At 41.2% G+C, this 14,207-nt stretch overlaps 2 protein-coding genes across 6 annotated transcripts; one reads left to right on the plus strand and one right to left on the minus strand.

The window, feature by feature from the left end:
* Positions 1-988: 988 nt before the first annotated feature.
* xrra1 (X-ray radiation resistance associated 1) lies at positions 989-8,526 on the minus strand. Of its 4 annotated transcripts, none has more exons than XM_056411401.1 (18): positions 8,307-8,526; positions 8,005-8,141; positions 7,864-7,935; positions 7,717-7,789; positions 7,535-7,632; positions 7,053-7,198; positions 4,667-4,771; positions 4,469-4,581; positions 4,333-4,385; positions 4,181-4,246; positions 4,000-4,093; positions 3,810-3,928; positions 3,608-3,724; positions 3,396-3,519; positions 3,192-3,301; positions 2,346-2,433; positions 2,048-2,260; positions 989-1,111 (listed from the first exon to the last, which is right to left on the minus strand). In XM_056411401.1, the coding sequence occupies exons 1-18, from the start codon at positions 8,413-8,415 to the stop codon at positions 993-995; spliced, it is 1,956 nt and encodes a 651-aa protein (XP_056267376.1). In that variant the 5' UTR covers positions 8,416-8,526; the 3' UTR covers positions 989-992. The 4 variants fall into 4 exon arrangements, with proteins under 4 accessions (XP_056267376.1, XP_056267375.1, XP_056267378.1 ...); XM_056411400.1 differs by having other exon boundaries at positions 3,146-3,301; XM_056411403.1 differs by lacking the exon at positions 8,307-8,526 and having other exon boundaries at positions 3,146-3,301; positions 8,031-8,135.
* A 98-nt stretch (positions 8,527-8,624) lies between these two features.
* LOC130191728 (sialidase-4-like) lies at positions 8,625-13,986 on the plus strand. Of its 2 annotated transcripts, XM_056411405.1 has the most exons (3): positions 8,625-9,129; positions 9,620-9,863; positions 11,173-13,986. In XM_056411405.1, the coding sequence occupies exons 2-3, from the start codon at positions 9,639-9,641 to the stop codon at positions 12,178-12,180; spliced, it is 1,233 nt and encodes a 410-aa protein (XP_056267380.1). In that variant the 5' UTR covers positions 8,625-9,129; positions 9,620-9,638; the 3' UTR covers positions 12,181-13,986. The 2 variants fall into 2 exon arrangements, with proteins under 2 accessions (XP_056267380.1, XP_056267379.1); XM_056411404.1 differs by having other exon boundaries at positions 8,625-9,863.
* Positions 13,987-14,207: the final 221 nt, after the last annotated feature.

The following is a 14,207-nucleotide window of genomic DNA, read 5'->3' on the forward strand; positions in this document are numbered from 1 at the left end:
TGGTCATGTTAGCGGGGGGGTGGAGCCGACACGCCGGTCTTCTTCCCGAGGGGCGTGTCTTTAAACACGTGTCGTAACGGCTGTAAACTATTAAAAAACAAAAGCACGTGTCGCCGGGCGGAGACGAAGGCCGATCTGTAACTAATAACGAACCTCCCGTCAGATGCCAGCCGTGAGAACTCAAAAGCCTTCTCTGGGGTGTCATGAGAAATAATGAACAGCTCCGGGCGTTGATGAGATATTTGGGCGTTTCTTTTCTTCTTCTTCTCTTTTCTTTTCCCCGAGCCAAACTCTCGCTCGTGTGATTCTCCGCGGGGTTGTTTCTCTCAAAGCTCGACGTGTTGGCCGTCGATCTGAAAGTCAAACAAATCTCAGACGCAAACGTTCCTCAAGGCTGCGTCCAGATGTGAGAATGAGTTGGAAAAAAATAAACGTATAGATTTATATATATATATATAAACAAAGCATCGACGTCTTCCCCCGCCACGTCTTTTGGTTATTTCGGCTGCCAGATTTTCGTGACGTCACTGAACGGATGAAAATGTGTTTTTCGGTTCGTCACCTCATCAGTTTTTTGTTAGGAACAAAAAGGAAAAGTTCAACTGAGTCTGTTTATTGAGGTTAATGAGAGAGAAGAGTCCAATGTCAACAACCAGAGACGCGTTGCTTCGCCCTGCAGCGATTATAACGTCGTGATTATTGCAGAAAAACATTCAGGATGAACTAAATGTGTGGAAGAACACACATTGAGGACACGTGGACGTGTGATTATCGTCAGTCTGGAGGTGATCTGTCACATAAATAGATGATTTTCACCTCTTTAGCATAAAAAATGAGGCGAAACGTGTTTATCGTATAGTTTTGATGCTCATCGAAAACTTCTTAAAGGAATATGCCACCGATTTTACGCCTCAAATTCAGTTTAACTTGCTGCTCATGGAAAGAGGTTTTGGCCGGAGAGAAAACACTGGGACGGGAACTTCTTTTTTAACTTATTTATTTGTTCTGTGCTGAAAGGATACAACATGTACAGACGCTTTCTTTCCCCCAGAACAAGCTGAACTCTCGCTGGCAGACGCACGCTGGATCGAGCAGCTGCTTGAAACGTTTACTGGACACATTCGTCACGGTGATAATCAGGAACAGGCAGAAACAGTTATTACACAACCTCACAGAGATCATATTCATATATATAAAAAGATATTATACAAAGATCATATTTATATATATATATATATTATCCAAAGATCATATTTATATATATATAAATATATTATACAATGATCATATTTATATATATATATTAAACAAAGATCATATTTGTATATATATATTAAACAAAGATCATATTTATATATATATATTAAACAAAGATCATATTTATATATATATATTATACAAAGATCATATTTATATATATATATATTATCCAAAGGTCATATTTATATATATAAATATATTATACAAAGATCATATTTATATATATATTATATAAAGATCATTTTAATACATTTATATATATTAAACAAAGATCATATTAAAATATATATTATACAAAGATCATGTTTATATATATATATATTATACGAAGATCATATTTATATATAAAAATATGATTTTGGTATATATAAACGATCATATAAATATATATATTTATATATATACAAAGACCATATATATGTATATATATATATAGACATGTATACAAAAGATCATATTTATATATATACATAGAGATCATACTGTATATATAAATCGTATTTTTATAAATATACATAAATCATATTTATGTATATATATTTATTCTTTTTATATATATAAATATATATATATACACACACAAAGATCATATCTATATATATAGATATGATCTTCATATCTATATATATATATACAAAGATCATATTTATATAAATATATGATCTTTGTATATATAAATATGATCTATGTGAGGTTGTCTGTGGTAGTGTTGTGTAATAACTGTTTCTGAATAACACCGGACATTCAAAATAAAGTGTGTATATTGCTCATCAGTTCCTGTCCACACCGGTTCTCGACGTCTCCGCGGTGGACTCGGAGCCAGACGGAGGATCCCCGAGTGGCGTCCCCCCCGCCGGAGGCTCGGCTCCGGACTCCAGGCGGGCCGCCCGCTCCATCGTCTTCCTGTGCGCCGTCTTGTGCTTGGCCTTCAAGTCTCTGAGCAGGGCCAGAGCCTCCCGGCGCTCCCGCTCGTCCACGCCCGAGCCTCGGATGGCGCGGCCTGCACGGACGACACGGAAAGGTCACGAAAGGTCACGACGGGTCGAAGTCAGATCGACTTTCCGTGGCGTCAGAAAGGCGCTCACTCAAGGGGACGTCTGTGACGGTCGTGCTCTCCTTGATCTGCCTGATCATCTCGTTGACCCTCCTCTCCGCCGGCTGCTTCACCTTCATCTGTGTGTACAAGACGTTCTTAAAACAAGGGTCATACACTTTTCCAGGACTTTAAACAAACTTTTTCATGACCAAATATTTTGTGAAATCTCGGTTTTTACATGAAAAAGTCGTATTTAAAGTAACAATGAGAATTCCAATGCATACAGTTTACCATAAATCAGTGGTTCTCCACTGGGGGTCTGTTAGATTTGTTTTGAATATATTTAAAGTAAGGCGTCAATTTAAAAAAAGCCTTTCAAAATAGTTATTATATAAATATTTAATAAAATGTGTAACTTCATAAACTGAATTGTATATATTCTATAATATATGCAAAATGCTGCGTATTACCTTGTTTTTTTAACCCAGAATGCTTTGCAAAAATATTTCAGGTGTGTATATAACTCTAAAATGGTTGAGAACCAGTGACTTAAATGATATAAAATGTTTGATTCAAAGAATTAATATTTATATAAATGTGTATTCTTTTAATCAAACTCGGCGTGAATGCACATTATGAATATAACAACATTTTCAACTACATTTTAAAAACTTTTGGGATTTAATTTCTTTTTTCAAGGACTTTTACAAAACTTTTGTGCTAAAAAATTTTTTAAAGTACTTTTCCAGGCCTGGAAATAACCTTTTTTTTTTATTCCATGACTTTTCCAGGTTTTTCCACGACCGTACGAACCCCGGTTTAAAGTCCCGACACAGAAAGGTGATTTACAGTTTTTATAATAATGTTGGAGTGCGGCTGCAAAAACGTCTCCAACCCTTCTCTCTCTGCGCCGCATCTGGATGCGATCAACTCCTGGTTTTGGGTCTCTGAGCACGTTCAGATTCTTCAGCGCGTGTTCCAGCATTCGAACAGCGGTTTGGATTCCTGTTGGGGAAAAAAAAAAATACCCCCCCAAAAAAAGTGAATATCCTCCTTCACTATGCTTTTCAAAATGTCCCAAAAATAAATGTGTGCTCACCGCCGGGCTCCACCGGCACATCAGGACTCCATTGAGCGTCCGGCGATGTTTCCCGGCTCCCCGCGGCGGCGGCCCTCTTCTCGTCGTCCGGAAGAACAAACTCACACCCGGGAACATCTGTTGCCTTGAACATGGAAAAGAAAAAAGAAAAAAAGTGAGAGAATGTCGACGCTGAAAGATAAATGAGAGTAAAAAAAACTCAAAACACGCACCTGAGTAACAAAGAAGTGCTCCGGGTCTTCTCGGTCGTCGTCGTCGACCTCAGATTCACTTCTCTGGGCAGAACAAGTCGCGTCCGTCAACGCCATCTTTGGAGTTCTTCCCTCCACCTGCGATGGAGAACAAACCAACAGGTGACTTGTTGAACTTCCTCGAGGTCGAGAGACCTGGAAGGTCACGACCCGACGCGCTCGCCTTCCATTTGGGATGGGCGGACGCCTTCGGTGGGAACTTCGCCGCCTCTCGGGACTTCTTGCGCTTTATGGTGACGCCCAGTCTCAGGTGGAGGTAGTGGGTCAGTAAGGGGGGGTCACCTGTGGACAAGCGTTGACTTTTCAGAACACATTTAATTCAAAATGTATATCTCTTTTCGGCGTTCTGTTACCACTTCTCTGCGTGGTCAGAGGGTTGGAGTGGATGTCCATCTCCCGGAGCTTTGGGAACAGAGCGGCGGCCATCAGCGCCTCCTCCTCTGCCAGCTGACGACCAACCGGAGGCACTTTAACTCATTTTTTATCTCACGTTTGATTCTTCTCTTCTTTTTTTACACAAGTCATCCAGCGCACCTTGTTGTCGGATAAATCGAGGAACTGGAGCTCGGGGAGTGGGAGACTGGATCTTTTTCGGCGCTCCTGCAAGTATTTAAATAAATAAAAATGATGAGAAACGTGATGATGAAACTTCTCAAAACACGCCGACGGCTGCAGAATGAAGCTACCTGTGAAATCTTCTTAAAATCCTCAATGGCGCTCGGAGTTGTCTGGGTGTGGGCTGGATTCAGGGTTAAGAAAAATTATTAAAATGTTTAATATTTTTCTGAGCACGATGAGGAAAGTCACAGTTACGTTATTCACCAATTCCTCCTCCTCCTCCTCCTCCTTCTTCATCTTCTTCTCGCTCCTCGACAGCCAGTTGCAAATATGGTATTTCAGAAATGAGGTTCCCCTGTAGGTTTAAATACTTTAGCCTGTAATCGACAATTATAAACGCTCAGTGAATGTTTCCACGTATATATTGTGATGCATTGCCACGATAAGTAACGCCTTGTGTACCTCTGAAGGTTCGCCAGGCTGTTGAAGACTCCGGAGGTCAGCTTGTTGTCGTCGAGGATCAGGACTTCAAGAGCTTTAAAGTCTGACTCGTCTTCTTCAGCCCGCCTGTCGGGAAACAATACGTACACATTTTAATATAATATATATATATATAAATATGTATTTATTTTATATATATATATTATATAAATATATTTATTTTATATATATATATTATATAATTATATTTATTTAGATATATATATACATATATATATTTATATATATATACATATATATTTGTATATATATAAATATATATGTATAAATATATATATATTATATAAATGTATTTATTTTATATATATATTATATAAATATATTTATTTTATATATATACAGGACTGTCTCAGAAAATTAGAATATTGTGATGAAGTTCTTTATTTTCTGTAATGCAATTTAAAAAACAAAAATGTCATGCATTCTGGATTCATTACAAATCAACTGAAATATTGCAAGCCTTTTATTCTTTTAATATTGCTGATTATGCACAGCTTAAGTAAACTCAATTATCCTATCTCTAAATATTAGAATATCATGAAAAGTATACTAGTAGGGTATTAAACAAATCACTTGAATTGTCTAATTAACTCGAAACACCTGCAAGGGTTTCCTGAGCCTTGACAAACACTCAGCTGTTATAAATCTTTTTTACTTGGTCTGAGGAAATATTAAAATTTTATGAGATAGGATTTTAGAATTTTCTTAAGCTGTAAGCCATAATCAGCAATATTAAAAGAATAAAAGGCTTGCAATATTTCAGTTGATTTGTAATGAATCCAGAATGCATGACATCTTTGGTTTTTTAATTGCATTACAGAAAATAAAGAACTTTATCACAATATTCTAATTTTCTGAGACAGTCCTGTATATTAGGGCTGTGAAACGATTAAAATTTTTAATCGGGTTAATCACAGGTTTTTGTGGATTAATCATGATTAATCACATATTACCGATATTCTCGGTATATTTTGTGAGAACATAGAGATTTATGACAAAAGACGGATATATACATTTATACATTCTTCTATACAATGGTGCTGCAACTCAGCAGTTATTTAGCAGTTTTCTTCCATATGGAACATTAATACATCTTCATCCTAAACAGAATGTTTAACCCTCCTGTTACCTTTCGGGTCCATTTGACCCCATTCAATGTTTAATGTCGGTGTTCTTTGGGGTCAATTTGACCCCAGGCTGTTTTCACTTTGTCAAACATATAAGAAATATCAACTTTTTTATTTATTTAAAGGGCTATTTAGGTAGTCAACAAACAAACATAAAGTACCTCACACTTAAACTTGGGAAGCAATATTAATTCTAATAATTTTCTGGAGGTTTTAATTGCTGGGGTCAAATTGACCCCGAGGGTAAAATATGTTAGTAAATGTAAAGGTAACAGGAGGGTTAAACGGAACATTTTTCTCTTGTTTGTCAACCATTAACTCCACCATGACACAATCTAAAGGCCTCTAGTCTTCCTCTAGCAGCTGCTGAGGCAAACTGACTGTGTGGGTTTTCTTCATGAACTGGGCCGTGATGAAAGGGACGGTGGGACACCGCTGCAAAGCTGAAAACCTCACGCCGGACAGGTGGACAGATTGACAAGTGACTTTTTTTTGCTCGGTCGATGCGCGCACGGAGCTCTGTGGCGCGCCAGACGGAGATCGATAAGTGTTAACGCAACGCGAAGAGACAGAAATGACATGCTGCTGTGGAGATACGATCAACAACAGACGTTTAGTTTAATAAAAGAACAAAGACGTGCTATAGAGAACATGTCAGGCGGCGGGCCAATCTTTTTAATGTCATGCGATCTACCGACACTACGCCGCGATCGACTGGCAGGTCGTGATCGACGTGTTGAGACCCTGATCTACAGGAAGTAAAAGTCGTAACAAGGTTTCCGTAGGTGAACCTGCGGAAGGATCATTACCGATGAACAGACCGTCTGCATGAGAGCGGACAGAGTTCAGATTGAAGTGGTGTATTGGAAGCTCATTTTGCAAGTGACTTTTTTTCGTCCCGACGACCAACAACAGACGGATTGGAAGCTCATTCTGCGCATGCGTTAAATGCGTAAAAAAAAAAAAATCGTTAAACCTGTAATTGAATTAACGCGTTATTTTTCACAGCACTAATATATATACATATATATATATTTATATATTTGTATATGTATAAATATATGTATAAATATATGTATATATATATGTATACATATATTTATACATATATATACTGTATATATATAAACATATATATATATATATATATATATATACATACTACTGCGATCACTCCGGTCACTTATATATCGCTGCTTTATGGAAAACGAGGCACTAACTGTTGAGTCGGGTCGTGGATGAAGGAACCCAGATGAGGAAGATGATGAAGCTGATTTCCAGTCAGATGAAGGACTTTTAGACGCGGAAGATGACCGATGGAAATAATATCATCAGCTGATGAACTGTTGTAGGACAGATCTAAAACCTGTTGGGGAATTAAAGAGACATAATAAGCACTGCCGTGAATTAATTATGAATTCCAGCGTCATCAATTTTGTTCAAATATCAGGTAAAAATATTGAAATTCGGTTTTTAACAGGTTCGGGTGTAGGCATTATTAGCAGACAGTAAAAATAAAACAATAAATCGGCACAAGTTAATATCAAAGCTCTTATTTTGAAAAATATTGCATACGTGAAAGAAGATGATGGAGATAAAATGCTCTAAAAGGTTCTCAGGAATAAAGGGCTGTGTCAAATTGCATATATGAATAGACAACAGTAATAACTCGTGCATTTAATAAATATGTCATCCCTCTTACCTGGAGGTGAGGGAAGTCAGCAGCATGACACGTCATGTCGCAAAGCCCATTCAACGACAGGTTGAGTTCTCTTAAAGACACAAAGCTGCTGAAAGACCCTGCAGGGGTCAAACATTATATGAAAGTCACACCTTTTTGCAAGATACCCGAATAAATCTGCATGATGTGGCAGAATAACCAACCTAAAGAGAGGGAGTTGACAGATGCATCGATGTACGCCACATTGCCAAACACCTGGAGCTCTTCTGGCTTCACCTGTCAACGGAGAGGAAACACGCGTCGGTTTTCACCCAAATAAATGTAAATATATCGTGGAAAGTAATACTTACATTATTCAGTTTCTGCTCACTGATGTCAACAGAGCAGAGCTCAGACGGCTCGTCAACACAATGCAACTGGAGCTGCAGAAATGTCACTATTTTACTATACGTCTTGTCAAATAGGCAAATAAATAGATATCAGTGACTTACCAGGAAGAGGCCATCGAGTGTGTTACCGTGAGGAGAATCGTTCTCATGTTCTTTATACGTCTCTTTTAGGCTTCTTTGCACATTCCTGTACCGTTGCTCCTCTGACTTCCTGTAGGCCACGAGCCAATGACCTGCACCTATACAAGGGAAATACAATTTAATAATACAAGATTATTATTATTTTTCACATATATATATATATACTTAATCACTATGTAGGAAGCCTGCCAGTGCCTCACACTTTTGTAAATATGTTTTTGGGCTTTTTCTTTTTCCATTTTCTTTTTGTAAATTTCAGTCACCTTCTTTTCTTCTTCGTCGGTTTAATGTCCGAGGGAAACATTTAGTCGGAGAGCTCTGGCCTTCGTCGAGTTTATAGGATGCTTCAGCCATCTCGTTTTCCAGTGACATCCATCACAAAACAACTATTTTCGTGAGTTAAGTGACAATTAAATAAAAAACCGTCACCATGTTGTCGAGATAGATCCGACTACCGTGGCGCGCTGTCGCCCAGCAACAGCACGGCTAAGGCTGACAGTTACACCTCCGGTCCGGCGGGGGGCGCTAGAGAGGAAACATGACGGGTGGGCGGTTCTTCACAGGCTTAAGCGGAAGAAGAAGTTTAAAAAAACGTGAGCCAAGCTAGCTCGTCAAAAGATTGAATTCAATGATAAGAACATTTAGTCTAAATACATTATACGTATATTGTCACGAGGATGCCACGGACTTCCACAGACAACACACGGACTCCACTCACTCCCCGAGACGAGTTCACGTTCGACCGGTTCGACCCTTGTTCGTTGAAACAGTTCGGCTAGCTCGCGTCTAATGGCTATTTAACCGCAGTGCGCATGCGCACGCGGTATGTTTCGTCTGCTCCGCTACCCGGTTACAGTTTGCATCTTCTCTTTCATCTGGCCGCCGTCGGTGGTTAAACCCGACGTCTAGTTTAGTGTTAGCAAACCCGGGAGAGTGCGCGAGGTTGTTTTGCTTCTTCTTCTGATGAAGCCATCAGCGGCAGTGTCGTGAACATCAAGAGGTCTCCTTTCTTCGTGAGATTAAATGGTAAAATGTGTTTTCACCCAAAGTTCAAGGGTGACCACATGTGAAGAGTGACACGTGAAGGTAAGGTGTTCGTTTGTTACGCGTTGGATGTCGATGTGTAACAATGCAGTCACGTGGTGTGTCGACGAGGATCTGTGAATGAAGATTGTTATACCAACACTTAAAATAAACTGGAACGGGCACTCGGTAGAGCGCATACCTTCGCATATCACAAGATTGGGCATTGAATTATGAACATTTTGGCATTAGTTGCATGCCAATTGGATAAAAATTGACCGTGCTATGGTAAAAAGAAGATTTTGACCTTTTCATCACCTTGACCTTTGACCCGATCGATCCCAAAATCTAATCAAATGGTCCCCGGATAATAACCAATCATCCCACCAAATTTCATGCGATTCGGTTTAATACTTTTTGAGTTATGCGAGTAACACGCATACAAATAAATAAATAAATACACGGCGATCAAAACGTAACCCTCCGCATTTTCAATGCGACGGTAACGAGGTCGAGGACCCGTCACACATTCTGGACCGTTTTCTATTCGCAGGAACTTTCTGGTTTCCACCATGGGAAACACACCGTCGAAGAGCGGCAGCGGAGAGGAACCGGTGAAGACGACTTTGTTTGAGAGGGAGCGGAGCGGCGTCACGTACAGGATCCCCGCGCTGCTCTACCTGAGGCACAGTCGCACCTTCCTCGCCTTCGCGGAGAGGAGAACCTCCCCCGCCGACAGCGACGCCACGTTGCTCGTCATGAGAAGCGGAACGTTGAAAGACGACGGATCCGTGGAGGTTATTATGACATCACACGTCATCTAGCAGACTCTTTTATCCAAAGCGACTTACGATAAGTGCATCAACCTAGAGCTCAAACTAAGAACAACAAGAATACAGGAAGTAACATTTCCTCAACATAGTCGAACTACAAAAGTACCACAATAAGAGATATTTAGACCCCGTTTACACGATGGGAAAACGCATGTATTTTCATGCGTTTTGGCCTTTCATTGACACAAAAACGGAGGTTTTATCACGGAAAACGATCATTTCTAAAAACTCCGGCCAAAGTGGAGATTTCTGAAAACTCAGTTTTTGTGTTTGCGTGTGAACTAGGTCAAACGGAGTTTTAGGTTGTCAAACGTCACAGTATGCGACTAACAATGCTTCACGTCATGTGAGCGTCCTGTTTACAGTTAGTTTGCTGAGGTGCGCCCGAGTTATTTCCTCCTTGACATGAGGATACTCCTCGGAGGTCTCGGACGGGTACTGTTCTAAGAACAATGCCAACATATCCCTATATTTAGTTTGGCATGATTCCCAATCCACATTATCGAGTGCTTTATTTGCCTTATAATCTAAGGCGACTCGAAGCAGCAGCTCCACTTCGCTGTCTGTCCATACAAATGAACCTCGCGCCATATTTACTCTCCAAAGGAAAAGGAAGTTGATCGTGTTTTTCGTCGTTGTTGTTGGTTTTGAGAATTCTGATTGGTTTGCATGTCTTTATCCTTCTCGTTACACTGCCGACTACAGGTTTGGCAAAGTTAAAACACTCAAAACTCTGCACTTTAATCACTTGTCTTCACTTGTCTAAAATTATATTACGTATTTATAGTATTTATATATATATATATAGTATTTATATATATATATAGTATTTATAACAACTGTCCGTGAATCTTTACCTTTATGTTTACTTAGTATTAGGAAATGTCTTGTCTTATCTGTTGTGCCTGTGCACTTTTATATGTTTCACCGTGGGAAACGTCCTATCGATTCCTTTGTATGTCTAACATGTGAAGAAATTGACAATAAAAGCTACTTACTTTATGACGGCACCCGGGGCGTATTTATGCGGGTTCATATAAACAGAAACTTTTTTGAAAACGACCTTGTGTGTACGCCGTTATTTTTGAAAACGGAGGGGCAGAAATATTCGTTTCTGTAAATACCCGGCTCTGTGTAAACGTGGCCTCAGAGCCACTGAAGTGCTCCTCTGTTTTAATCCAAATATTCATCGTATCGACTCTTTTTGCTTAAATACTGTCAACTGTGATCTGTGTTTTTTTTAAAACATTGTTTTTCCTCATGTTTGTCGCAGTGGTCGTCCAGCCGGGAGCTGTCGACCGCGTGTCTGCCGGACCACCGCACCATGAGCCCGTGCCCCGTGTACGAAAAAACCAGCAACACCCTCTTTCTGTTCTTCGTGTGCGTCCTGGGGACCGTGACGGAGCGCCGGCAGATCGTCACGGGGAAGAACGCGACGCGCCTGTGCTGCGTCAGCAGCGCCGACGACGGGCGGACCTGGGGCCCGGCGAGGGACCTGACGGCGAGCGCCATCGGCGACGCCATCCAGAAGTGGGCCACGTTCGCCGTGGGGCCCGGCCACGGCGTGCAGCTGGAGAACGGCCGGCTGGTCATCCCGGCGTACGCCTACTACGTCCCCTACCGGTGCTGCTTCGTCCCCGTGCCGCGCACCGTCTCCCCGCACGCGCTCTCCGTCTACAGCGAGGACCTGGGCCGCACGTGGCACGTCGGCAAGATGCTCCGCAAGAAGTCCGGCGAGTGCGAAATGGCGGAGATCATCGACCACGAGGGCCGGAGCCACCTGTACTGCAACGCCCGCAACGCCGGGGGCCACCGGCGCGAGGCCCTCAGCGAGAACAGCGGCGGGCACTTCGACAAGCCGCACGTGGCGCCGGAGCTCGTGGAGACCGGGTCGGGCTGCCAGGGCAGCGTCGTCGGCTTCCCGGCGCCGGAGTTCGTGCCCAACGACGACGCCGAGAGCAAAGCGTGCGGCACGTCGCTCCTGTCCCCCGACACGCAGACGTGGCTCCTCTTCATGCACCCGACCGGCCGGCGCCGGAGGAAGGACATGGGCGTGTACCTGAACCGGTCGCCCCTGCACTCGTCGGGCTGGGACCGGCCCCGGGTCGTGCACCGCGGGCCCAGCGGCTACTCGGACCTGGCCTACAACGGGGACAAGGACCAGTTCTCCTGCCTGATGGAGTGCGGCAAGCGGAGCGAACTGGAGCAGATCGCGTTCCTGTCGTTCACGCTGAACGACGTCATGCAGACGGGCGGCAAGAAGGACAAGAAGACGCGCTGACGGGCGGCCGGCGTTCACGAAGCGCTCGTCAACGTTCTCCTGCAACCTGAAAAGAAACGGAAAAAAAACAAAGAAAAAAGCCTCTAAATATGCCGTGCGGTGACATCCGTCTGTGTTTCCTGTCGTTCGCCGCGTGGAGACGGCGATGCCTGCGTGAGTCGTGTGTTTTGTTGTCTCCTTGTTTACATGAAGAAGAAAAAAAAGAAGTAATTCAAGTCTTTTAATCGTATTAATATGCAAGCTGTAAGGAAGGGGACTCGTATTCATAGGTTGGATGGTGGCAGATTTTAAAGCATGCTGTGCCAGACTGTCTTTTTACCAGAGGCTTTGTGTGTGTCGCATGTTTGACAAGTACTTCACGACCATCTCCGCATCTTATCAAACCGGCCGCACATCCCGAGGAGTGGAGTGAATTTGCCTACCTCTTTTTATTTTCATATGGAAATCATAGCAGGCCTTTTAAAGGAGAGGCTCGAGTTTCCTCCCTGCTCCTTTTTATGTGTTCCTTTTACATTTCATATATATATATATGTGTAATTTATATATATATAATATATTTATATATATTATATTTATATATATATATACATAATATTAATATATAAATATATTATATATATACAGGACTGTCTCAGAAAATTAGAATATTGTGATGAAGTTCTTTATTTTCTGTAATGCAATTAAAAAAACAAAAATGTCATGCATTCTGGATTCATTACAAATCAACTGAAATATTGCAAGCCTTTTATTCTGATTTATTGCTGATTATGGCTTACAGCTTAAGAAAACTCAAATATCCTATCTCTAAATATTAGAATATCATGAAAAAGTATACTAGTAGGGTATTAAACAAATCACTTGAATTGTCTAATTAACTCGAAACACCTGCAAGGGTTTCCTGAGCCTTGACAAACACTCAGCTGTTATAAATCTTTTTTTTACTTGGTCTGAGGAAATATTAAAATTTTATGAGATAGGATTTTAGAGTTTTCTTAAGCTGTAAACCATAATCAGCAATATTAAAAGAATAAAAGGCTTGCAATATTTCAGTTGATTTGTAATGAATCCAGAATGCATGACATTTTTGTTTTTTTAATTGCATTACAGAAAATAAAGAACTTTATCACAATATTCTAATTTTCTGAGACAGTCCTGTATATATACCCTGATTCACGTATGCCTTCTCGCCTGCCAGTGCACCATCTCTTTCTTCTGAAGGTCACAGTGGGGCGCCCTCAAGGTCGGCATCAGAACCGGACAGACGAGAATAAACATTAACTTTTTAGATAAACTTTTACGTTTTACTTTTGCCACATCTGGCGAATCGACCAAGAGACCAACCAAGACTGTCCCACGAGTTTAGAGTTGGTGGTTTACACTTTGTACTGTGCACAAATTGTTATTACATTCACATTTTGAAAAAGCAATATCACATATTATTCGATTATTTATCTACGGTGCACTTCAGCATGCTTTTCACTACAGGCTCCCCCCCCATCCCCTTTTGACACAATTCATTGAATCCAACACGATGACCAGGTTTGAGTGGCTGTTGGTTATCAAGTGAACGCATGAAACCGCAGAAGAAGAACTCACTCGTTTATACACACACACACACACACACACACGCTTCTACTGAGCAACGGTAACGTCCATCCTCTGCCCCGTGCTGTGGGGCCTCCGCCTGGTCCCCCGCTGTCGTTTCATTGTGTGTGTTTATTTGTGTTGACTGTTGTGGAAAGTGACAAAAAACCTGCATGAAACGTGTATTTTAGTCGAAAATAAAAGTCACATGTTATCACTAGACTTATCTTTTGAGCATTTCTTCTTTCTGGTTTTAGGGCAATTGCAGTGCAATAATTTTTTTATTTTTATCGCCAATATTATGAATTTGCCTCAGAGGGCTTATCTGTACACGTACGACGGCCCTGACCTTTGACCTCACATCGGATCAGGAAATGAAAGAAAAAAACCTTCAGGAGGGGAAAAAAGTATTTTTTAAGGAAGTTTGAGGTCATCCATGTTTT

This window comes from Pseudoliparis swirei, chromosome 3 (genome assembly GCF_029220125.1).
Source record: "Pseudoliparis swirei isolate HS2019 ecotype Mariana Trench chromosome 3, NWPU_hadal_v1, whole genome shotgun sequence".
Taxonomy (NCBI): domain Eukaryota; kingdom Metazoa; phylum Chordata; class Actinopteri; order Perciformes; family Liparidae; genus Pseudoliparis; species Pseudoliparis swirei.